Source organism: Lineus longissimus, chromosome 11 (genome assembly GCF_910592395.1).
Source record: "Lineus longissimus chromosome 11, tnLinLong1.2, whole genome shotgun sequence".
Lineage (NCBI taxonomy): Eukaryota > Metazoa > Nemertea > Pilidiophora > Heteronemertea > Lineidae > Lineus > Lineus longissimus.
In genome coordinates this window covers 4,126,041-4,150,191 of record NC_088318.1, presented here as the reverse complement: position 1 = coordinate 4,150,191, position 24,151 = coordinate 4,126,041, and the positions used below count along the sequence as shown (strand labels likewise).

The 24,151-nt window shown below is 44.4% G+C and overlaps 2 protein-coding genes across 2 annotated transcripts; both read left to right on the top strand.

Annotated features, from left to right (window-relative positions):
• The first annotated feature begins 3,931 nt into the window (after window positions 1-3,931).
• LOC135495715 (multiple inositol polyphosphate phosphatase 1-like) lies at window positions 3,932-6,975 on the top strand. The gene is made up of 4 exons (XM_064784585.1): window positions 3,932-4,857; window positions 5,207-5,337; window positions 5,543-5,658; window positions 6,034-6,975. Exons 1-4 carry the CDS (start codon window positions 4,071-4,073, stop codon window positions 6,512-6,514), a joined length of 1,515 nt encoding a protein of 504 aa, XP_064640655.1. The 5' UTR covers window positions 3,932-4,070; the 3' UTR covers window positions 6,515-6,975.
• A 3,412-nt stretch (window positions 6,976-10,387) lies between these two features.
• On the top strand, window positions 10,388-19,156 carry LOC135496295 (uncharacterized). Its single transcript, XM_064785549.1, has 10 exons — window positions 10,388-10,847; window positions 11,749-12,228; window positions 12,803-13,017; window positions 13,309-13,474; window positions 13,976-14,080; window positions 14,649-15,175; window positions 15,602-15,749; window positions 15,859-15,999; window positions 17,204-17,367; window positions 17,985-19,156. Exons 2-10 carry the CDS (start codon window positions 11,788-11,790, stop codon window positions 18,121-18,123), a joined length of 2,046 nt encoding a protein of 681 aa, XP_064641619.1. The 5' UTR covers window positions 10,388-10,847; window positions 11,749-11,787; the 3' UTR covers window positions 18,124-19,156.
• The last annotated feature ends 4,995 nt before the right edge of the window (window positions 19,157-24,151 follow it).

Here is a 24,151-nt window from a genome sequence, read left to right as displayed (position 1 = left end):
ACTTTTCAGTGTCAAGTCCTCCCCCTCTAATATCGAGACAGCAGAATATCATGCTCGAAGCCCATGGCGACCAAGATTGGTGTCAACTGAGAGACGTGGCGAGGGACTTTACCCCTCCGGATCTCCCGCTCGAGACCCATAGCCGCCATGACTCGTCTGCATTGAAGGACGTGGTGACGGGAAAACCAACCGTCGCCAAATCCCCTACTACATCGCCTTGTAAACTTGTTTTCGTTGCCGAGGCTCCTGAAGACAGTCGTTGTCCGCCCTCGTTCATGGAGAGGGGCCATGAACCAGATGCCGCTCTGCCCAGTAGCATGTGCTTTGTCGCAGAAAAGACTGGCATTTCACCGCAGGGGGTGAACTTAGTTGACGACAAAGGACCTGACGAAAGACCAACACATATTGCTGAAATTGGCAATCCAGCAACGGAGTTCGAAAACGATCTAGACAACGGCGATTCGACGAGAGCGACACCACGCTTACAAGGGAATGTGGACCAATGTTTGATCTCCTTCTATCCAGCGACGGACTTTGTTTACAAGACAAAGGACGAGGAGGACTGCGTTTCGTCGGAGGCGGCAGCAGACTTAGAGGAGGAAATGGAACATGTTACCGCATTCTATCCAACAATGGAGATCATCGGGGGCAGTTCGAACGAAGAGCCCGAGTCATGTTGTGACGAAGGTGACCAATGTTGTTCAAGAGCAACGTCTCTCCAGGAGGACAAGGAAGTTGCGGACATCACAGGACGACCAGCTACGACCGACCCACGAAAGACACGACATCCCCCGGCATTTCTACGCCTCTCACCGAAATTAGGACGCTATCTAAAGGATTTTTTGTATAATTTTCGTCCACCAGGATTTGAGTATTCGTATTCTTGGGAAGACAAGTTGATCAGTGGTGAAGAAATCGAATACGTTCGGGAATGTGACCTCCCGGCGTTCCAATCGGCAGGTAACAGCGCACCTTGTGAAATCGAGTGTCTTCCGACCGAGCGGGAACACGGCAAAGACGATGTAAAACTTCTTGGTGCTGGGTCCTACGGCTCCGCTTACCTCGCGAAGATGAGGGGACAATTAGCGGTCATCAAACTGTGTGTGTCCGGACGGAACAGTTTGAAGTCAATTGTGAAGGAAGCGCGAATAATGGCTCATCTGCGAGGAACGAATTGCTCCCCCAAGTTTTTAGGTTTGGTGGTCTTAGAAAACACCGAGACATTTACAAATTGTGGTTTAGTGATGGAGTACATTGGCGACAGGATGGTCGAAGACAGCAGCCTGGATGAGGTGTATTGGAACGATCTTGAGGCTTATAAGAACCGCACCGACATGGTCATCCCGCGCTGCGACTGGCTCGGGGTCTGCTATCGCCTGGCCCTTGCTTTGAACAAAATACACAAAAAGGATGTCATCCTGAATGATATAAAGATGAATAATGTGCTAATGCGGCGGGAAGAGAGACAATGGATGCCTTATTTCATTGACTTTGGACTATCTTTTATCGAATGCGCAGCAACGTCTTTTACAATGGGTAAGAGAAAACCAGAATACATTGCGCCAGAACTCTACGCCGGAGAAAAAGGCTCCAAGAAGTCAGACATTTTCGCTCTTGGTGACCTTCTCGGTTTGTTGTCGAAAGGCTTCAAATTGCATTTGAGCGATGTCGTGAAAATGTGTATGGATGATATCCCCGAACGCCGCCCAACGGCGTATAGGCTATCGAAGATGCTGCTGGAACGATTGAGGAGGGTGTCTGGCCTCAACTGTGGAATGAGACCTCGTGTTAGGTGGAGCGACGAATTGCCAAGAAAGTCCCACAAAGAGCGTGGTCGTGAGAAGATGTAAGGACTGTGTCAATAAGTGGCGTTAAACTTTGAACAATCTGTTAGAAAATTTGAGTTCTCGGTCGGAAAATGTCTTTTACTACAGGCGGTGCAACAAATTGCAAAGAAGATACAAAGAAGGGTGTGTTGGAAACAAATCAATGTCACCCTGGGCGTGTGGCGACTTAGAAGCGTCGTCCCACTAATCTGCGGGACGGATTGAGGAGGCGATCTCAGAGCATGTGGAGGAGTACAAGTTTCTCTTAGGCGGAGCGACGAACTGTCAAGAAAAGAAAACGACGAAGAACACATTATCAGTGAGCGGCGTCACTATGCGAACAATCTGCAATCCGGCCCTCCTCCGACACGAAGGCCTAGGCTTTTCATTTTGACCTGTCCTCTATACCTTTTGGACACTGGAGCCCTAACTACTGGTCAGATTACGGAGAAGTTTGGTTTTTATTACCTGAGTTTCAGCACCAGGAGAATGTTTTGTTTCAGTGACATCAGCTCAAAAATATATCTTTAGTATAATTTGTTCTTTTAAAGAAAAAGATTATTTTTGGACTGACAAGTTGAAGCCTAACATTCTCTTTGGTTCTGAAACTCCGGTCATGAGGGCTAAACTTCAAAGAATCGGGCAAGTAGTTCGCACTGCAGAGCCCAAACCGTTGAGGACAAGAATAAATGAATCCTAGCAGCCTTTTCAACTTGGTCATGCAGCCGCACATCCCTGAACAGCGACGGCTGCCTTATATTACGTCTTTTGTCAACAAAAGGCAAGCGAATGAACTGAAAACAAGTTTTCTTCGGTATCCAGCAGTCCTTCTCAAACCACAGGATCAGACCACACACCACAAGCTTTCGCAACCAACACACCCAGAGGAAATCGGTTAACCATTTTCGCGGGAAACCACGCCCAAATTCTGTGACAAACGCCATCTATCAACTACGGGCAAAACTAACATTCCGCCTCGTGGTACTTTCTTCAAAAAGCCGACACGAATAATATTTCCAATAAATTTCTGTAAATATCACACGATGTTTTCTCGTTTTTGATCGCCTGTTTAAGCAAATTACTGAAAAGAAGGCGCAAAACCAAGGTACTGACTTGGTTCATTAGTTTACACAATAAAGAATATTATGCACCACTGCATTTGTACTTGTTATCCCTTTTGGGACAGGAGAAGAAGTCATTTTTTGGGGAGACTCGCCCACTCGGGCTCGGAGTCAGAGCAGCATATCGCTCTCAGACTGACTCACTGTCTCTCGGTCACTGAGCTCGGGCTGAGGCAAAATATCATGACATGAAAAAGCTACGGTATAGTCAGTTGTTTGCTTGCACATTGGTCCGTCTTTTTTGAGCTGTGTTTTGTATTTTTAGCCTAGGGTCGGACTAACAAACCATCTACAATAGATCTTCACGGTAAAAGACGCCTGACAATGGCTCGAGATTTGTGTGGCTTCATTGACTATAAAAACCTATTGTGAAGGTAGTTTGTTGGGCCAACCCTAGGTGGTACTTGCATATCTGGCAAAGGCCAAGGGCCTATTGCTATGCCAATAACCAATGTCCACCCCCAGTCCATGGTCCCCTCCCTGTTGCCTATGCGGAGCTCAGATTAGGCAAGGCCTTTTCGAAGAAGACGATTCAGAGCCATAACAAATCAAATGCGCACACTCGGAACACGTCAGAAGGCCAAAGCAGACTTCGGACAATCCCTTTTGCCACTGTTAGCCTTTTTTCCAGGTGAAACGCATGACTGGTCAGCACCCAAACCAACTTCATCGAAAAGATCTATTGGGCAGTCTCCCAGACCCAGAAGAGAAGTTGTTTCCGGAAAATAGACCATGATAGCTGAGCAGCGAGCATGGCAGCACATTGACAGCATTTTGATTGATGCCTAACAAAAATGGCATCGCCAATACCTGGCAGATTTGTAGCCAACTGTAACACTTGTGATGTTCTGTTCACAAAGTATATAATGAATACAAACTAGGCATTTGGGGCAAATGTCAAGTTATTCAAGATAATTGTAAGGATCATTTGTCAGATATACAATTTTGTGACTAGGTCAAGCCAAGTTTTCACCATGAAGTGCACATTAGTGAAGCATGACAGATTTGATCATTCACTGACCGATCTGAGAGCAGTCAGCAGACATAGGCTGAAGAGGTGAGAGAGGACGTCCATTACTGTAAAGTCGTCATTGTCCCGTCCATTTGTCCGAAACAAGCCCAAATGGAAAGACAGTTTCCAATTTCAGCTATCAAGATGTTGAACGTCTGGTTTGCACTCCTGTTCCTCGGATCCGTCGTCTCACTCTCCCAACAGCAAGACATGCCCTCCAACGGACTCTCAACTGATGGCCTCCTGCGTCTTGGCAGCAGAACGAACTACCGGGCGGTGTCCGCCTTCAACTTCCCTGGGGGCTTCCCGACGACGCGGCCATCCACCCCGTGGTCGAAGATCTGCCGACCAATCCAGTTCTATTTGTTCAGTCGTCACGGACACAGAGGCTTGGGTGATTCAGCCCTGGAAAACGCCCGCGATTTTGCCGCTGATTTCCGTAAAAGGTTCCCTGGTGCGTCGGGGGCGAAGTGGTTCGTCAACTACACACTGCCATGGGATATCACAGATGATATACTATTGACGAAGGTTGGGAAGGAAGATATGGAACTGTTCGGGAAAAGGGTGGTGAGACTTTGGTCCGACTTATCGCTCAGCGCAAATAACACTTTGTTCTACACAAGTTCCAAGAGTAGGACTTACGAAAGCGCCAAAGCTTTCATTGACGGGTTTACCTCCGTGCTTGGAAAGGACAGAAAAGACTTTCAGTTGAATATCGACAACCTGAAAACACGCTTCTACAAATATTGTGAAAAGTATAAAGTTTCTGTTGATGACAATGACACTGCGATGATTGAGGCTGAGAGGTTCATGGAAGGACCAGAGATGGAGATGGTGGTGACGAACGTGAAAAGACGGCTGGGGATCGAGGCGTACAATAACACGCTGATTGACAAAGGTGAGGTCGAATTGAGACATTTTTGTTTTTTTAATGATCCATCGTACAAGCTGCGATTTTCGTCCGTTTGTGGCCCTCGTATGGCGATGATTGTAGCGTACTGCGCCTAGCATGATCTGGAACTGTTTCCATTGTATGTATAGTTACTGCAAACTCGTTAAGGTACCGGCACTGTGTTGAACATACTCCTCTAGAAAGTCGCGACAGCTCTTGGCTGATTTAACAGTGACGACGACATTGACCGCAAACGGCTCGCAGCAAAACATGCAGTCTCTGCATATGGCCCGTTTTAGCATAATTTACCAGATCATTTGTCCACATATCTGATAATTCTACGGTTTATTTACAGACCGTAAGGCTTTGAAAGACCTGTATTACATGTGCCAAGCTGAATTGGCAGAAAACATCACTAAGCCGATATGGTGCTATATCTTCAATGACACCGATTCGATCCCGATGGAATATTATCTGGACACCGAGGTAAATGCATTTTTATCACTTGGTGGCAATTATCTCTTAATCGCACCAACAGGTTGCCACAATATATTTCGTGTCGGATCCTGACCGTCGGCCTTCTCGCTGCATGTCAGTGGTCGTCTCAATCGGAGTCCGATTTATCGCAACGGCCTAGTACGTCCCCTAACTATGGTTAGGGGACAGACTCTTATCATTATTTCCTTTTAAGGATTACTACGCGGTGTCTTACGGCTACGATATCAACACGGAGATGTCATGTCCCCTGGTCAAGCACATATTCGACAAACTGGATGCCGCCAAGTCTGGGGTAGAGAATATGAAAGAGTAAGTAGACTCAGCCAATTAGAGAGCTCGAAAAACGCCCTCTCTTTAGTCGGGGATTCTGACCACATTCTCACTGTCCCTAGGGACCATTCTAGGATTCTGACCACAGTATTGCTGTCCCAATTGACCAATCTAGGATTCTGACATTTCCCGCCGCCCCAAACACCGCAGCTGTCCTCTCTTTTAAACGAATGTTGAGCAGTCCAGTGGCCTCCGAAAAAGCCTTTTTTCCATGCTACATTTTTGGGGCTACTGGTTAATTGATTTCGCTGGTCAAAAGGCGTTGTCGTCTGCCCGTAGTCGCCTGCCATTTCGGTTTGACGCTACACGTCAGCGAGATGTGTTTGATGTGAAATACCTTCCTCTTTCCCGCAGCTATCAACGCGGAGTTTTCGGATTCGGACACACTGGCAGTCTCGTCCCTCTTCTCTCCGCATTCGGGATGTTCAAGCCAGAGAAACCCCTGACCGCCTCCAACTTCCCCCAGCAGATCAACCGGAAATTCCGCATGAGCAGAGCTAATCCCTTCAACGGGAACTTGGAATTCGTTCTCTACGAATGCAACAGGTCCGCAGAGGAGGGTCTGTCTCCTTCGGAGAAGGCCGGATTACCTGTGATTGAACGCTTCATGGTCGAAGTTTACTCCAACGAGAAGCTTACGAAACTTCCCTTTTGCGACAAGGAGCTTTGTCCGTATTCCAAAGTCAGGGATGTTATGAAAAGCTACTTGACCTGTTCTCTCAACAAGGTCTGTGAGGTGAAGACCGCTTCTGGTAGCGACGTCCCACGCATTACTCTATTGCCGTTGGCGATGGCAATTGCCATGGTTTTACGAACATTCGGAAAGGAAATTTAGACGCAGTAACCTGCGATAATGCTTTTCTTTGAGTTCCCCTCAGGTAGTTGATTATGTGAGCTGGGCATGTGGGTAACATTGCATAACGTTGCATAACATAACTGACTCCAGTCAATGAACTGCATATGGGGGTAATCACCAATTTAGTTACTTTTACTACGTTCAGCTTGCTAAACAAATATTTGTGTCACGACTGGATCTCTTTATAAGCTGCGTAAAAATTGATTCACATCTCCATACACTTTTTTCCTTAAAAAGCGACGTCATTACGTCACTAGAATGACGTCACGGCATAGACGATCCGTGACGTCACATGCATAGCGACATCTCGCATGGTAACACGATTTCCTTGCGTGAAGCTGTGTAATTCAACTTTCTGTGCAAATCCTTGCGAAAATATCGTACTGTATGATGAGTAATAAAGACAACGTACACCAGGCGAATCGCCTGAGTGCTCTGCAGATGTTTCTTGCCTTTTTATCTAACGTGCGAATCCGACGCCCTGTGTCTGTGGGTCGGACGCGAAGACCAAGAGATAAGGAAGACACATCCAAAAAGAACGAAAATTCGGTAAGTTGGAAAGTTAGAGGTTGGATCCTAAAAAATGGCTGAAACGGGTAAAATTAATCGACTGGCAATCTAGATCCACAATATATACAGTGCAGACTTTACAGTGCAGATATTAAAGGAACTATAAAAGGAATTTGACGAAACTTTTCTGAGATGAAAGAATACCAAAATGTTTGTTGATCAACTGTCGTCGACGTCCGCGATGGACCAAAACAAGAGGTTGTGACAATGTCTTTGTTTCTTTAGTATTACATGTATACAATCTGGCCTGATTAGAATGTTCGTTAAGTCACAATCTTGTTGACTCCTTGTCCATGGTGTCAAGAATTTGTTTTTATTTAGGATGTGATGATGTCTGGAGATTGTCACTGGATGGATTACGCTTTTCTTGCAGGAATCTCCACGCCGCGCTGGCTTCGGAGAAGACAATAACCATGATGTGGCCGGCGGATGTTGGGTAGGCTTCAAAAGAAAAGTCGGCAAGTTTTTCAGGCTAAAGTCGCACTCCCACTCCTCGATGCCTATTGAAAAACTCGAAATCGAAATAGACGATTACGCCGCAGGCGTTTCAACAATCCCTGATGACATCATTCGCGAGAGACGTCAGGAAGGGGACGAAGCTTCACTCAGATTAACTGGTAAGACCAAATGAATTTTGGTGACCTTTACGACATCAAATTTCGACAAATTATGATGTCTTGAATGACATTCATTTGTATAAAGGCTTACTGTAAAGACGGCTCGGTGCCGAAGAGTTACCGACCCGGGATTACGGGTATGATTGTGACTCAAACTAAGCGTCTATGTGCTTATTTAAAGCGTTTATGCGCTTACTAGCACCTCATAGCTATTTAATGTGAGTTCACTTTACACTTTTCAGTGTCAAGTCCTCCCCCTCTAATATCGAGACAGCAGAATATCATGCTCGAAGCCCATGGCGACCAAGATTGGTGTCAACTGAGAGACGTGGCAAGGGACTTGTCTGAATTGAAGGACGTGGTGACGGGAAAACCAACCGTCCCCGAATCCCCTACTACATCGCCTTGTCAACTTGTTTTCGTTGCCGAGGCTCCTGAAGACAGTCGTTGTCCGCCCTCGTTCATGGAGAGGGGCCATGAACCAGATGCCGCTCTGCCCAGCAGCGTGTGCTTTGTCGCAGAAAAGACTGGCATTTCACCGCAGGGGGTGAACTTAGTGGGCGACAAAGGACCTGACGAAAGACCAACACATATTGCTGAAATTGGCAATCCAGCAACGGAGTTCAAAAACGATCTAGACAACGGCGATTCGTCGAGAGCGACACCACGCTTACAAGGGAATGTGGACCAATGTTTGATCTCCTATCCTACGACGGACTTTGTTTACAAGACAAAGGACGAGGAGGATTGTGTTTGGTCGGAGGCGGCAGCAGACTTAGAGAAGGAAATGGAACATGTTACCGCATTCTATCCAACACCGGATATCACCGAGGACAGTCCGAACGAAGAGCCCGAGTCAGGTTGTGACGAAGGTGACCAATGTTGTTCAAGAGCAACGTCTCTCCAGGAGGACAAGGAAGTTGCGGGCATCACAGAACGACCAGCTACGACGGACCCAAGAAAGACACGACATCCCCCGGCATTTCTACGCCTCTCACCGAAATTAGGACGCTATCTAAAGGATCTTTTGTATAATATTCGTCCACCAGGATTTGAGTATTCGTATTCTTGGGAAGACAAGTTGATCAGTGGTGAAGAAATCGAATACGTTCGGGAATGTGACCTCCCGGCGTTCCATCCGGCAGGTAACAGAGCACCTTGTGAAATCGAGTGCCTTCCGACCGGGCGGGAACACGGCAAAGACGATGTAAAACTTCTTGGTGCTGGGTCCTACGGCTCCGCTTACCTCGCGAAGATGAGGGGACAATTAGCGGTCATCAAACTGTGTGTGTCCGGACAGAACAGTTTGAAGTCAATTTTGGAGGAAGCGCGAATAATGGCTCATCTGCAAGGAACGAATTGCTCCCCCAAGTTTTTAGGTTTGGTGGTCTTAGAAAACACCGAGACATTTTCAAATTGTGGTTTAGTGATGGAGTACATTGGCGACACGATGGTCGAAGACAGCAGCCTGGATGAGGTGTATTGGAACGATCTTGAGGCTTATAAGAACCGCACCGACATGGTCATCCCGCGCTGCGACTGGCTCGGGGTCTGCTATCGCCTGGCCCTTGCTTTGAACAAAATACACAAAAAGGATGTCATCCTGAATGATATAAAGATGAATAATGTGCTAATGCGGCGGGAAGAGAGACAATGGATGCCTTATTTCATTGACTTTGGACTATCTTTTATGAAATGCGCAGCAACGTCTTTTACAATGGGTAAGACAAGACCAGAATACATTGCGCCAGAACTCCACGCCGGAGAAAAAGGCTCCAAGAAGTCAGACATTTTCGCTCTTGGTGACCTTCTTGGTTTGTTGTCGAAAGGCTTCAAATTGCATTTGAGCGATGTCGTGAAAATGTGTATGGATGATATCCCCGAACGCCGCCCAACGGCGCATAGGCTATCGAAGATGCTGCTGGAACGATTGAGGAGGGTGTCTGGCCTCAACTGTGGATTGAGACCTCGTGTTAGGTGGAGCGACGAATTGCCAAGAAAGTCCCACAAAGAGCGTGGTCGTGAGAAGATGTAAGGACTGTGTCAATAAGTGGCGTTAAACTTTGAACAATCTGTTAGAAAATTTGAGTTCTCGGTCGGAAAATGTCCTTTACTACAGGCGGTGCAACAAATTGCAAAGAAAATACAAAGAAGGGTGTGTTGGAAACAAATCAATGTCACCCTGGGCGTGTGGCGACTTGGAGGCGGATCGTCCCACTAATCTGCTGGACGGATTGAGGAGGCGATCTCAGAGCATGTCGAGGAGTACAAGTTTCTCTTAGGCGGAGCGACGAACTGTCAAGTAAAGAAAACGACGAAGAACACATTATCAGTGAGCGGCGTCACTATGCAAACAATCTGCAATCCGGCCCTCCTCCGACACGAAGGCCTGGGCTTTTCATTTTGACCTGTCCTCTATACCTTTTGGACACTGGAGCCCTAACTACTGGTCAGATTACGGAGAAGTTTGGTTTTTATTACCTGAGTTTCAGCGCCAGGAGAATGTTTTGTTTCAGTGACATCAGCTCAAAAATATATCTTTAGTATAATTTGTTCTTTTAAAGAAAAAGATTATTTTTGGACTGACAAGTTGAAGCCTAACATTCTCTTTGGTTCTGAAACTCCGGTCATGAGGGCTAAACTTCAAAGAATCGGGCAAGTAGTTCGCACTGCAGAGCCCAAACCGTTGAGGACAAGAATAAATGAATCCTAGCAGCCTTTTCAACTTGGTCATGCAGCCAACTTTGTCCTCAGGCGCACATCCCTGAACAGCGACGGCCGCCTTACGTCTTTTGTCAACAATAGGCCAGCGAATGAACTGAAAACAAGTTTTCTTCGGTATCCAGCAGTCCTTCTCAAACCACAGGATCAGACCACACACCAACCTTTCGTGACCAACACACCCAGAGGAAATCGGTTAACCATTTTCGCGGGAAACCACGCCCAAAATTCTGTGACAAACGCCATCTATCAACTACGGGTAAAACTAACATTCCGCCTCGTGGTACTTTCTTCAAAAAGACGGCACGAGTAATATTTCCAATAAATTTCTGTAAATATCACACGTTTTCTCGTTTTTGATCGCCTGTTTAAGCAAATTACTGAAAAGAAGGCGCAAAACCAAGGTACTGACTTGGTTCATTAGTTTACACAATAAAGAATCTTATGCACCACTGCATTTGTACTTGTTATCCCTTGTTTTGGGACAGGAGAAGAAGTCATTTTCTGAGGAGACTCGGGCTCAGAGTCAGAGCAGCATCTCACTCTCAGATTGACTCACTGTCTCTCGGTCACTGAGCCTGGGCTGAGGCAAAATATCATGACATGAAAAAGCTACGGTATAGTCAGTTGTTTGCTTGCACATTCGTCCGTCTTTTTCGAGCTGTGTTTTGTAATTTTAGCCTAGGGTCGGACCAACAAACCATCTTTACAATATTATATATCTTCACGGTAAAAGACGCCTGACAATGGCTCGAGATTTGTCTGGCGTCATTGACTGTAAAAACCTATTGTGAAGATAGTTTGTTGGGCCAACCCTAGGTGGTACTTGCATATCTGGCAAAGGCCAAGGGCCTATTGCTACGCCAATGTCCACCCCCAGTCCATGGTCCCCTCCCTGTTGCCTATGCGGAGCTCAGATTAGGCAAGGCCTTTTCGAAGAAGACGATTCAGAGCCATAACAAATCAAATGCGCACACTCGGAACATGTCAGAAGGCCAAAGCAGACTTCCGACAATGCCTTATGCCACTGTTAGCCTTTTTTCCAGGTGAAACGCATGACTGGTCAGCACCCAAACCAACTTCATCGAAAAGATCTATTGGGCAGTCTCCCAGACCCAGAAGAGAAGTTGTTTCTGGAAAATAGATCATGATAGCTGAGCAGCAAGCATGACAGCACATTGACAGCATTTTGATTGATGCCTAACAAAAATGGCATCGCCAATACCTGGCAGATTTGTGAGCTGCTGTTTCCACGTACAAGACTCAATATGAAGTGCAAACAAAAGGTGTATTTTTTTGTTCCAGGTAAAAAATTTTAACCTCGTGTAACAACAACACTTCAAAATGAAAGCGAAAAACCTTGGAGAAAGATTCACCAACCCAACAGTCCGTGACTTTGCTGTGATGCTGCTCTGCGTAGTGATGATCTATCTTCTTCGCGCAAGAGAAACATACCGTCTGGTTCCAAGATGGCGGCAGGACATGGAACCCAAATTATACGCCAATAAAAAGTTCCCCAGTCAAGATGAACGCCTGCCATTGCCGATCATCACTGACATCGAAAGCGACGGAAATACTGAAATCGTCTTGGTGACCAATCAGAACCATCTCATGATTCTGGAGTGTCCGAACGTGACAGAGTCTGTTGTGCTGCCTCGTCCTGTTGTCAAACACCAGGTGGAGCTGCCGTTTTTACGTAGAGATGATGGAGGGAGGAGCGTACCAGTCGCCCTTGCAGCTGGATTTCTTATGCCGTATCAATCTATGGTACAGGTGAGAAAACAGGTAAGTTAAAATATCGGCATGTTGTCAAGAATTCTGGTTTGTGATCCCTGAGATTGTTGGGGCCATATGGCAGGATTCTTGTTTTCTTCATTTTGTCTTTTGCAGGTTTTTTTCCTTTATTGCCTGGCAGTTGTCAACTGTGCATGTGTTCTTTTGACGAGGTTCAAGTATGGGCAACACAATTAATAGGACATGGCTCAGGGTTTCCACCAGGATTAAATTTGAGGGGGGAACAAAAAAAAAGTTTTTTTTTAGAAAGGGTATATGACCCCTCCTGAGACGTTTTTTGGCCCTTAAACCGCTACAATTGGCTCCCAAATGCTCTTATCTTACATATCAAATCATGAAAATTACTCATTTGACAGTAAAACTAACTTTAGTGCTCAAAATTAAGGGGCGATATCCCCCCTTGAAATATTTTAGGGGGATGAATCCCCCCATCCCCCCATCCCCCATCCCCCATCCCCCATCCCCCCATCCCCCATCCCCCCCTCTGGCGGAAACCCTGTGGCTAGGGCTAGACAACAACAGTTGGACACATAGTCTATGATTTTCTTCTTTTTTTCATCTTCAGGTCATAGTTATTGCCACTGACGACTGGCATGTGCTATGCTACGACCACGAACTAAACTTACTTTGGACCACACGTGTAATGAATGTGGGGCAAATTCGTGAACACTTCTTTGTCAAATCGTTAAATATCCTTGTGACGTCTATCAAGCTTCATAAGAAGGACAATGGCCTGATCATCATCGGTGGCAGTTACGAACACAAGCTCCACAGAAAGCAGTAAGTTCAGGATTCTCAATATGGAATGAGGTTGGCTTAGTTTGTTTACCGTACGTGTTCTATGAATGGGCTGAGGTTTGAGCCTGGCGCAGAGCCAAATCCGAGTGTCACAGAAACTCTGCAAAGTGTTTCAAAGAAATTTTGAATTTAGTCACTTCATTCTGTTTCTAAGCAATATATGTCCAGGTGCTCTTACCAAAAAACCATCTCCATGAATCTGTCCAGGTGCTAACATTTTGTGTTGATGCTAAAATGGGAGAAAAAATATTTGTAATTTGGTATCGTTTTCAGGAACTGGAGAGACATCTCGGCCCTTCGAGAAGATGACACTGAACAGCACAGAGGGGACGGGAACACCCTGTCACATTTCTCCACATTTGCCCTCAGTGGTACCAACGGTACTGTCAGGTGGCATCACCTGCCTGGCGAGTTTGGGGAGCAGCGCGATCTTGATAAGGTAGGCCAAATGTTTTGTGTCTAATAAAAGTTGGGTTTTATAGACTGGTATCAAACTACAGTGTAGGTTTCACCCGGCCTACCCTGTAACCTTGCAGTAGAACTCGGAGGAACAGCTCAATCATTTAAATCACTGCAACCTGCATTTTAATCGCCTGCAATAATTATCGCTTGTTTGTGGTAGTCATCGCAGGTTCCTGCGACAAAGATTGGTCATCGCAGCAGCCTGTGATCAAAATCAAACCTGGCGATAATAAATTTTACCTGCAGACAAGAGATATTTTTGTTGCACATAGCAATCATAGTTCGCAGTTGCAGCAACAAAAACTTGCTTGTTTGCACGACGCTAAAAGAAACAGTGTGGAAACAACTTTTTCATTGTTATCTTTCTTGATAAAGGTTTAACACAGACTGGGATTCTTGCACATTACACGTAGCCGGTAGTGAACATTTTGCTGACCTCTCTTATACCTCAATTGAAAGTCATTTGATTCTTTTTCAGGATATTGAGAGGGCCCACCACTGGAAGTTGGCCCTACACCGCGGCCATCTCCACAAGGGTGAACTGCCCTGGACGGTGTACAAGGATGATATGTTGGAGCTTCTTGTGAGTGGTTCGTGGATTGATCGATATCATCGCACCAGTTGGAGGTGGTCAATCAGGGCGAAAACAAACCTAGATATAGGCACAGTGAACAAAAGGACGTGTGGTGTGGTACCACGCTGTCTTTTGTTTGTTGATGGTATTGTTGTGGCTCTCAATGGCTACATTGACTGATGTGAAGATATATATTGTGGTTGGTTGTGGGGGGGGTATTGTTTTTACCACGGAGGGCCTCTGTGTTCGTGTTTTGTCAGAGGTTGTTTTTGGAGGTGATCGCGAAGGTCAAAATAGCTGGGTTGGCTCACTGCACCCGTGTAGAGTGCAGGAGTGCTGTTGTTTGTGCCGGAAAATTTTAAAGGTCTTGGCATTGTTGTGCAATATTCTCCAACAGTAGGTACTTAAAAAAAGACTTAAAAACCATTCTCTCACCATGGTGATTTTCCAAGTGAAGCAGGGCAATTTTTATTGGTAATTGCACTATTTAGTTAATATTTATTTATCAAATTCAAGTTATTTAACTATTCATTTATTTGTATTGTATTGATGATTTTTTCAATCTGTGTTTTTTCAGCCGCACAACTGGGAGACAATGGACGACACGCAATTTCATCTCGCACACATCGAACGATCGCATTCGGCCAAGAAATCTGACGAGGACGTCGACACCACGACTCTCGCCAATTTGGTCGGGCTCGACACGGAGCACATCATGGGATATGCCTACGGCGGAATGAGACCACACAGTGCACATGAACACGTCAACAACCCAAACACCGTCGTCATGCACAACCAAAACGGTATCGAAGTGCTAAACCTGATGAGCGGGCAACCGGTCACAAAGTTAAAATTCCAGGAGGGGAAGTCAGTGTTTGCGGATACGGATGGTGACGGGACCGTAGAAGAGATTCTTGTGAAGCTGCCGCAGACGTTATCCGAAGGCTGCGATGTTGTCGTCTCAAAATATAAGCAGAGTTCCGACGTCGTGTTTTCTCATCCGTTGTGTGAGTCTGCTGAAACGGTTTTGACGCGGTCGCTGTTCGGGAAGAAGAAACTGATTGAGGATGGGACTCATCTAATTCCTGCTATGGTAGTTAAAAGGTGATAATAATGTCTGCCTCTCTATCTTTGCGATTCACGAAAATTGCTCAAATGTGACCCGTCGCAGTAAAACCAGGCGCATGTCGCTCTTAGCTTGGCAGCTTGAGACAATAGTTGTTCATTTCACTGTTGTCTGCCTTTCGTGAAATCTGAATACATCTATTTCTTCCATTTTCTCCTGGTGTCATTTAGGCTCATTTTCTGTGTGACATGCACCTGGTTTTGCTGTGAGAGGTCACAAATGATAAACAAATTCAACATTTTTTGGCGGATACAAGATTTCAGTTTTTTGGTGATTTAGATTTTCACGAATTGATTGTATTGTGAAGCTTCAAGATCTAAAATATGCATAATTGTTGCATTTTATGGAAAGTGCCCAATTTTCTACCCTAATTTAAACCTGCAATAAAATTTGTGATCTTTCAGTGTGGCTAAGAAGACTGGTATCTCGGGAATGCTGCACCATTTGTCTGGGGAAGGTTTGCGGTCAAAGAAGAAAACCTGGGACCTCATATTTGTAACGAGCAGTGGAGTAGTGAGGTCACTTGGAACCAAAGGTGAAAACCACTGGGAGGTAAGAATAGAAAACCTTTATAAGGCCCCATAGAAAAAATATGTCAGTTTATCATCCCACCCTCATCACTTATTCTTGCAATGTTTTGAAATTACTGTTTCATTTTCAGACCCAAATCTCAAACATCTGGTCTCACATTTACACCGTCATCCGAGAAATGTCGACACGAGATTCAACCATCATCAGCTTGTACAAGAATTATTTTAGACCAACAATAAAATCTGTCTCGCTGCAAATATTTGGCAATAAGGTGAGAAAAGAATTGTTGTGCTTAAAGTGATACTATGATGTGATTTACAACTTTGCGGAAATACGTCCGTTTTTAATTGTTGATCACAAATGTAAAGCTCAAATTTTCCATTTTTGATTAGATTTATTATAAAATCGCTGAATGTGAACCACCGCGACCGCGAAAATGTTCATGTTGTGACGTCATCAACGAAAACGGATTCGAAGCGAGCCGTCCGGGCGTGATTAAACCATCAATTTCTAGAAAATGTGCATTTCGATTCGAAAACCTTACCGATTTATGAGAAAGTGACGTAGTCATTTGTCAAAAAAGGCTAAAACATTTATATGGTGAAATTTGACACGAGTTACCCTTTAAAGCCAACTGGTACGCCGTTCTTTAAAAATTTGTAACAGAATTTGAAAACTGCAATAGAAAACCAACCATTCATAATATAGTTCAAAATGTTAGTGCTTTCAACAGATTTTGGTAAATTTTGTGGTATTATTTTTTTCATTGAAAATATTTTGAACAAAGCTACTGGTGGGATATTTCACAGAAATGTCCAAATGGTGTTTCTTGCTTGTGACGTGTCAACCTCATAGATTTGTATTATGAGGTGTCAGTCAAAAGCAGATTTGATTGTTTCAAACTGAAAGTGTAATGATATGTTTATTTACTACATTAACGTGACCACATCTCGCCGGTTCTGCACTCTCTGCATTGGCTCCCAGTCAAAATGCGTATTGAATACAACAAACTCCTCAGCACAACACACAAGGTAGTGCAGGGAAGAGCTCCTGTGTACCTCAATGAGCTAGTTAAGTTTCAATCTGGTCCAAGGCTGACTCGTTCCACAAGCAGTAACAAACTGCATGTAAAGCGCACCGAAACCGCCTATGGTGACAGGTGTTTCTCTGTCGGTGCTGCATGCTTGTGGAATGAGCTGCCACAAAACATAACTTCCCAGGAGTCCACTGCAGCATTCAAAAATAGGTTAAAGACCTGGTTATTCAGGAAGTTTTACGGGGAGTAGCGCTTTAACAGCAATCGTTCTGAGAAGCGCTATATAAGCACTACAATATTATTATTATTACAGAAATGTCCAAATTGTGTTTCTTGCTTGTGACGTGTCAACCTCCTAGATTTGTATTATGAGGTGTCAGTCAAAAGCATATTTGATTGTTTCAAACTGAAAGTGTAATAATATGTTTATTTACTCCAGGATGCTGCCCTAATAGTTGGTTGGGATGGCATCTCACTGGTTGATCTTCGCGATGGCTACATCCTGGGAAGTCGTGAAGTACCGTGTCAGACGCACGCCCCGCTCGTCATCGGCGATTTTAACAGAGATGGATATACAGACTTTATCTATACTTGCCCAATTGGGTAAGTTATGGCATCATTTTTAAAATCATTTGCAATAGAGTAGAACCTCCCTATTAAGGACTCCCTGAGGACTGACAAGTACTGTTCTTAATATAGAGGTGTCCTGATTAAAGAGGTCACACTGAATGGAAACAACCAGTTAGGGACTAAAATTAGTCTCCTTATTAGAAAGAGTGTCCTTAATAGAGAGGTGTATGATAAAGGAGGTTCCACTGTTATTGTGAATTTAGTGACAACTACAGGATGTTACGCAAAAGCGACCTGTTCAAGAATGACCCACCGACAACTAGAAAACATCTAAAAACTGATTTTTAGCAGTCTTGCTTTCTTGGAACCCTTTATTGGTGTAAATGCCATGTGGGGCTTGGACCAATGTCCTCTACTCTTGTCTATTGACCGCTTTTTGCCTGGCTGAGTCGTTCTTGAGGCCCTTTTCCCGTACTTCCTTTTCCATAGATCATCTCCAGCTTATTTTGAAAAATAAGCCATGCAAAGTTACTTGTCTTTCATATTCCAACTTTGAGCACCCAAACAGTTTTACAGTAGTGATTTTACCAGCTGTTTTGTTCAACTCCTAACCCAACATATTCGCTCATATGTCATGTCTTTCTTTCCAGGTACATCGGTTTCTCGATCGAACCTGAGCCAAACTACACGTATACTGTGTGTATTGCTGCAGCGGTGGTCCTTGTTGTACTATTGCTCACGTGGTGTTGTTCTCCAGAAGAGTCAGTCGCAATGGCCGAGGAAGATTAAAGGTGATTCGAAAGAGTTTCAAGGCAACACGAGATTCATCCATTTTTGCCCTTTTGAGAAAATTGTAAACTGAAAATGCACCGGAAATTTTGGAATATTTTTATCATGAAGTTTTTCTGTTGGCCCGAATGCTCTGAAATTTTTAAGGACAGATCAGTCATCACACGGGTAATGCCGTGGTAAGGGTTACACCAAAATGTTTGATATGGGGGATATCCCGTTTTGCACTGAAACTCTTGATTTGGTTTTAAAAACTCGAATCTCAGGATTTTACCAGATTGCATTTATTGAACTGAAATTGTAAGATTGTATGAAAATGTAGCTCTTTCACATGACTTTGACTCTCTTTACACAATGCAGAGCCCAGTGTTCTAATGAGAGGTTACATGTATAATCACAGGGGGTTAAAATGTAGAACACAGTGTTCCAACAAAATGTTACATGTATAATTGAGGGTTAAAATGCAAAGCACAGTGTTCTTACGAAAAGTTACATGTACAATTGAGGGTTAAAATGCAAAGTGCAGTGTTCTTGCACAAAAGTTACATGTATTATTGAGGGTTAAAATGCAGAGCACATCATTCCAATGAAAAGTTTATACATGTATGATTGTAATTGGTATATTCTGCAATTGTATTAAATTGTACAGTGTGTATGTGAAGTTCTCCTCAGTGGTAAGAAGTGGGTCACTGTGGCCTGAGTATTCAGGAATATATTTAGCTTAGCACTGCCTGCATCTAGAATAACTTTTATGTTGTATTTTCAAATGAACATCCTGCAGTAACTTTGTGACTGAGGTGCTCTGTTGCACTGATCAACAGATTTTGATTAAAATCGAAGTCGGCTTTATTCATATATCTTATTGAATTGTACATTTTTGTTGTATCAGGCCAAAAGCTGGGAAAAAAATGTAACATAGTGTAAGTTGCTGTAAAATGTAAAAGTGAAAAAGTAATTATTTATTTGTAATGTCATTATTTATTTATGATTATTTATTAGATCATGACAATGATAAAAATCTGTTATCATAAATCATAAATCATAAATCTGTCCTCTCTTTTGTCTTCAGTAGTGCCAGGTGATGTAATTGCATTCCGATGCAAGATGACGATACTGGCCATGATCCCAAAATGTATTTTATGACTGCGGATACTTTTTCGAGACATCCTGTAAAGCCAGGAAAATTGCAACAGCATGTCAGTTAGGATATGGCTATGGCTACAGTATGTCTGTACAGACTGTTTTCTGAGACACCCTGTACAATCTATCCATTTGGTCAGAATGATATAGGTTGTGGCGATGCTTTTCTGACTCGCCCTGTGTAACCAGGATGATTGTTACAGTCTGTCCATTTGGTCAGAAAGAGATAGGTTGTGACGATGTCTTCCTCCCAGGCTATTGAAGCACTGTATATGCTTTTCTGAGACATCCTGTGTAGATAACTACAGTCTCCATTTGGTCGACAGAGATAGGTTGTGACGATGTCTTCCTCCCAGGCTATTGAAGCACTGTATATGCTTTTCTGAGACATCCTGTGAAGATAACTATAGTCTCCATTTGGTCAGACAGAGATAGGTTGTGACGATGTCTTCCTCCCAGGCTATTGAAGCACTGTATATGCTTTTCTGAGACATCCTGTGAAGATAACTATAGTCTCCATTTGGTCAGACAGAGATAGGTTTTGACGATGTCTTCCTCCCAGGCTATTGAAGCACTGTATATGCTTTTCTGAGACATCCTGTGAAGATAACTATAGTCTCCATTTGGTCAGACAGAGATAGGTTATGGTGATGTCTTCCTCCCAGGCTATTGAAGCACTGTATATGCTTTTCTGAGACATCCTGTGAAGATAACTACAATGTATAGTCTCCATTTGGTCAGACAGAGATAGGTTGTGACGATGTCTTCCTCCCAGGCTATTGAAGCACTGTATATGCTTTTATGAGACATCCTGTGTAGATAACTACAGTCTCCATTTGTTCAGACAGAGATAGGTTGTGACGATGTCTTCCTCCCAGGCTATTGAATCACTGTATATGCTTTTATGAGACATCCTGTGTAGATAACTATACTCTCCATTTGTTCAGACAGAGATAGGTTGTGGTGATGTCCTTCTCCCAGGCTATTGAAGCACTGTATATGCTTTTCTGAGACATCCTGTGAAGATAACTGTAGTCTCCATTTGGTCAGACAGAGATAGGTTGTGACGATGTCTTCCTCCCAGGCTATTGAAGCACTGTATATGCTTTTATGAGACATCCTGTGTAGATAACTACAGTCTCCATTTGGTCAGACAGAGATAGGTTGTGACAATGTCTTCCTCCCAGGCTATTGAAGCACTGTATATGCTTTTCTGAGACATCCTGTGTAGATTGCTACAGTCTCCATTTGGTCAGACAGAGATAGGTTGTGACGATGTCTTCCTCCCAGGCTTATTGAATCACTGTATATGCTTTTATGAGACATCCTGTGAAGATAACTATAGTCTCCATTTGTTCAGACAGAGATAGGTTGTGGTGATGTCCTTCTCCCAGGCTATTGAAGCACTGTATATGCTTTTCTGAGACATCCTGTTTAGATTGCTACAGTCTCCATTTGGTCAGAGAGAGAGATATGTCTTGACGATATCTTCAGGCCCTCGAAGCTCTACAAATCCTTTTTCTGAGACATCATGTATAGCAAGTATGTCCACTTGGTCGACAGAGATAGGTTGTGACGATGCCTTCCTCCCAGGCTATTGAAGCACTGTATATGCTTTTCTGAGACATCCTGTGTAGATAACTACAGTCTCCATTTGGTCGACAGAGATAGGTTGTGACGATGTCTTCCTCCCAGGCTATTGAAGCACTGTATATGCTTTTCTGAGACATTCTGTGAAGATAACTATAGTCTCCATTTGGTCAGACAGAGATAGGTTTTGACGATGTCTTCCTCCCAGGCTATTGAAGCACTGTATATGCTTTTCTGAGACATCCTGTGAAGATAACTATAGTCTCCATTTGGTCAGACAGAGATAGGTTGTGACGATGTCTTCCTCCCAGGCTATTGAAGCACTGTATATGCTTTTCTGAGACATCCTGTGAAGATAACTACAATGTATAGTCTCCATTTGGTCAGACAGAGATAGGTTGTGACGATGTCTTCCTCCCAGGCTATTGAAGCACTGTATATGCTTTTATGAGACATCCTGTGTAGATAACTACAGTCTCCATTTGTTCAGACAGAGATAGGTTGTGACGATGTCTTCCTCCCAGGCTATTGAAGCACTGTATATGCTTTTCTGAGACATCCTCTGTAGATAACTACAGTCTCCATTTGTTCAGACAGAGATAGGTTGTGGTGATGTCCTTCTCCCAGGCTGTTGAAGCACTATATATGCTTTTCTGAGACATCCTGTATAGATTGCTACAGCCTCCATTTGGTCAATGAGAGAGATATGTTGTGACGATGTCTTCAGGCCCTCGAAGCTCTACAAATCCTTTTTCTGAGACATCCTGTATAGCAAGTATGTCCACTTGGTCGACAGAGATAGGTTGTGACGATGTCTTCATCGCAGGCCTTTCTGAGACACCATGTATAAAGCAAGGAAGATTGTAACACCATGTCAATTTGGTCAATAAGAGATAGACTCCTCTGCAGTCCATTTCGTCATCCTGAACGTCTGTAAAGGGCGGCGACAGGACGAAGTCAGTTCACTGCGTCCTGGGTCTAATCAGAGATAGGTTGTGACCATGTCTGCATGGCTTTTTCTTAGACATCGTGTATAGCAACGAAGATCGCAACAATATGTCCATTTGATCAGACAAAGACAGGTACCAACGATGTGTTCATGTCGAATCTCTACAGGTCATATGGTTGTGACGATGTCTTCACGCCAGGCTGTTGAGATGCTGTGTATGCCTTCCTGAGACATCCTGTAAAGCAAGGAAGATTGCCACAGTCTGTACATTTGGACAGACAGGCATACATTGTAGGTTCTGACGATGTCTTCAGGCCATCTAAGCTCTGCAGACCCTTCTGTGAGACATCCAGTTTGGCACGGAAGATTGCTATAGTCGGTCCATTTGATCAGACAGAGATAGGGTGTGACAATCTCGTCATGCAAGGCTTTTAAGCTGCTGCATATGATTTTCTGAAGCATCCTGTATAACAAGGAAAATTGCAGCAGTCTGTCCATTTGGTCAGGCAGAGATGTCTTCCTCCCTGGCAATTGAGGCACTGCAGTTGCTTTTCTGATGTGAGGTTGTCTTCAGGCCCTCGAAGGTCTACAGGTCCTTTTCTGAGAAACCCTGTAGCGAAAGGAATACTGCAACAGCCTGTGTCAAGTATGTCCATTTGATCAGATGGAGATAGGTTGTGACGATGTCTTCGGGCCCTCGAGGCCTCACAGACACCCTGCAGCGAAAGGAAAAGTGCAACAGCCGGTGTCAAACATATCAATTTGACCACACGGAGATAGGTTGCGACGATTTCTTCGTGGGAGGCTATTGAGGTGAGGCACATGCTTTTCATAGACATCTTGTTTAGCACGGAAGATTGGAACAGTCTGTCTGTTTTGCCAGGCAGAGATAGGTTGTGAGTATGTCTTCTTGGTCGGCTATTGGGACGCGTCGTTACTTTTCATAGAAATCCTGTATAGAAAGGAAGATTGCAACAGTATCCATTTGACCAGGCAGAGAAAGGATGTGACGATGTCTTCACGCCAGGCCATTGAGGCGCTGCAGATGCTTTCGAGGCGCATCCTTTGAACCATGGAAGACTGGGACAGTCTGTCCATTTGGTAAGACTGAGATAGGTTGTTACCATGTCTTCTTACATACCCTTCTCCAAGACAGCCTGTGTGGCATGGAAGGTGTGTGGAGCCCCGAGGGCCTGAACACTTGGTCACAACCTAACTCTGTCCGACCAAGGTGGTGACTGTGGCAATCTTCCTTGCTTTACAGGGGGCGCCTGAAAAGCATCTGCAACGCCTCAATGGCCTGGCGTGAAGACATCGTTACCTCCTTTCTCTGTCTGGCCAATTGGACTCTTTGTTGCGACCTTCCATGTTATATACAAGGTGTTTCGGAGAAGAGTCTGTAGAGCCTCGAGGGCCTGAAGATATCGAAACAACCTGTCTCAGTCTTTCCAAAAGGATCCTAGCTATACAGGATGCATACAGGATGTCTCAGAAACGGACCTTGAGAGTCTGCCCCTGAAGACAGCGTCACAACCTTATTCCGTCTGGCCAAATGGACCGACTGTTGCAATCTTCTCAGAAAATGATCTGTGCAGTGTTGAGGGCCTGAAGAAATCTACACAAATTATTTCCCTATGATAAGTGGACATCAGAAAAGGTTCTCTAGACCGTCGGGGCCTGAGGACATCGTCACTATCTCTGCCTGATCAATGGGTAGACTGTTGCAGTCGTCCACGCTATGCAGAAAGGGATTATGTAGAGCCCCAGGGCCTGAAGATATCGCACAACCTATTTCTGTATGACCAAATACACACTGTTTCCATGTGCTTTGTATACATGATGTCCCAATAAGGCATGATGCTGCGCCTCAAAGGCCTGATGCCTAGACGTAAAGACATCGTCACAACCCATCTCTGTCTGACCTAATGGACAGACTGTTTCAATCTTCCTTGGCATACAGGGTGTCTCAGAAAACGACCTGTAGCGCCTCGAATGCCTGAAGACATCGTCACAACTTATCTTAGTCTGACGAAATGGACATACTGTTGCAATCTTCCTGGCTATATAGGATGCCTCGGAAAAGCATCTGCAGCGCCTCAACCTGCAGAGTGTCGCAACCTATCTCTGTCTTACAAAATGGACAGGCAGTTGCATTCTTCCTTGCAACACAGGCTGTCTCGAAGTAGGGTGTATACTTGTGCGAGATTCCTTGCTTGACAGAACGTCTATGAAAGGCATTTGCCGCGCCTCAATAGACATCGTCCCAATTTGCTCTGTCTGCGCATATAAACAGTCTGTTTCAATCTTCCTTGGCATGCATGGTGTCTCATAAAAGGATGTGTAGGGCCT

Bases quoted from the DNA above. Each gene is read 5' to 3' on its own strand.
- LOC135495715 (XM_064784585.1), top strand. From the start codon at position 4,071: ATGGAAAGACAGTTTCCAATTTCAGCTATCAAGATGTTGAACGTCTGG. The intron at 4,858-5,206 runs GTGAGGTCGAAT...GTTTATTTACAG, and splicing joins TAACACGCTGATTGACAAAG to ACCGTAAGGCTTTGAAAGAC. The intron at 5,338-5,542 runs GTAAATGCATTT...TTTCCTTTTAAG, and splicing joins AATATTATCTGGACACCGAG to GATTACTACGCGGTGTCTTA.
- LOC135496295 (XM_064785549.1), top strand. From the start codon at position 11,788: ATGAAAGCGAAAAACCTTGGAGAAAGATTCACCAACCCAACAGTCCGT. The intron at 12,229-12,802 runs GTAAGTTAAAAT...TTTCATCTTCAG, and splicing joins TGGTACAGGTGAGAAAACAG to GTCATAGTTATTGCCACTGA. The intron at 13,018-13,308 runs GTAAGTTCAGGA...TATCGTTTTCAG, and splicing joins CACAAGCTCCACAGAAAGCA to GAACTGGAGAGACATCTCGG.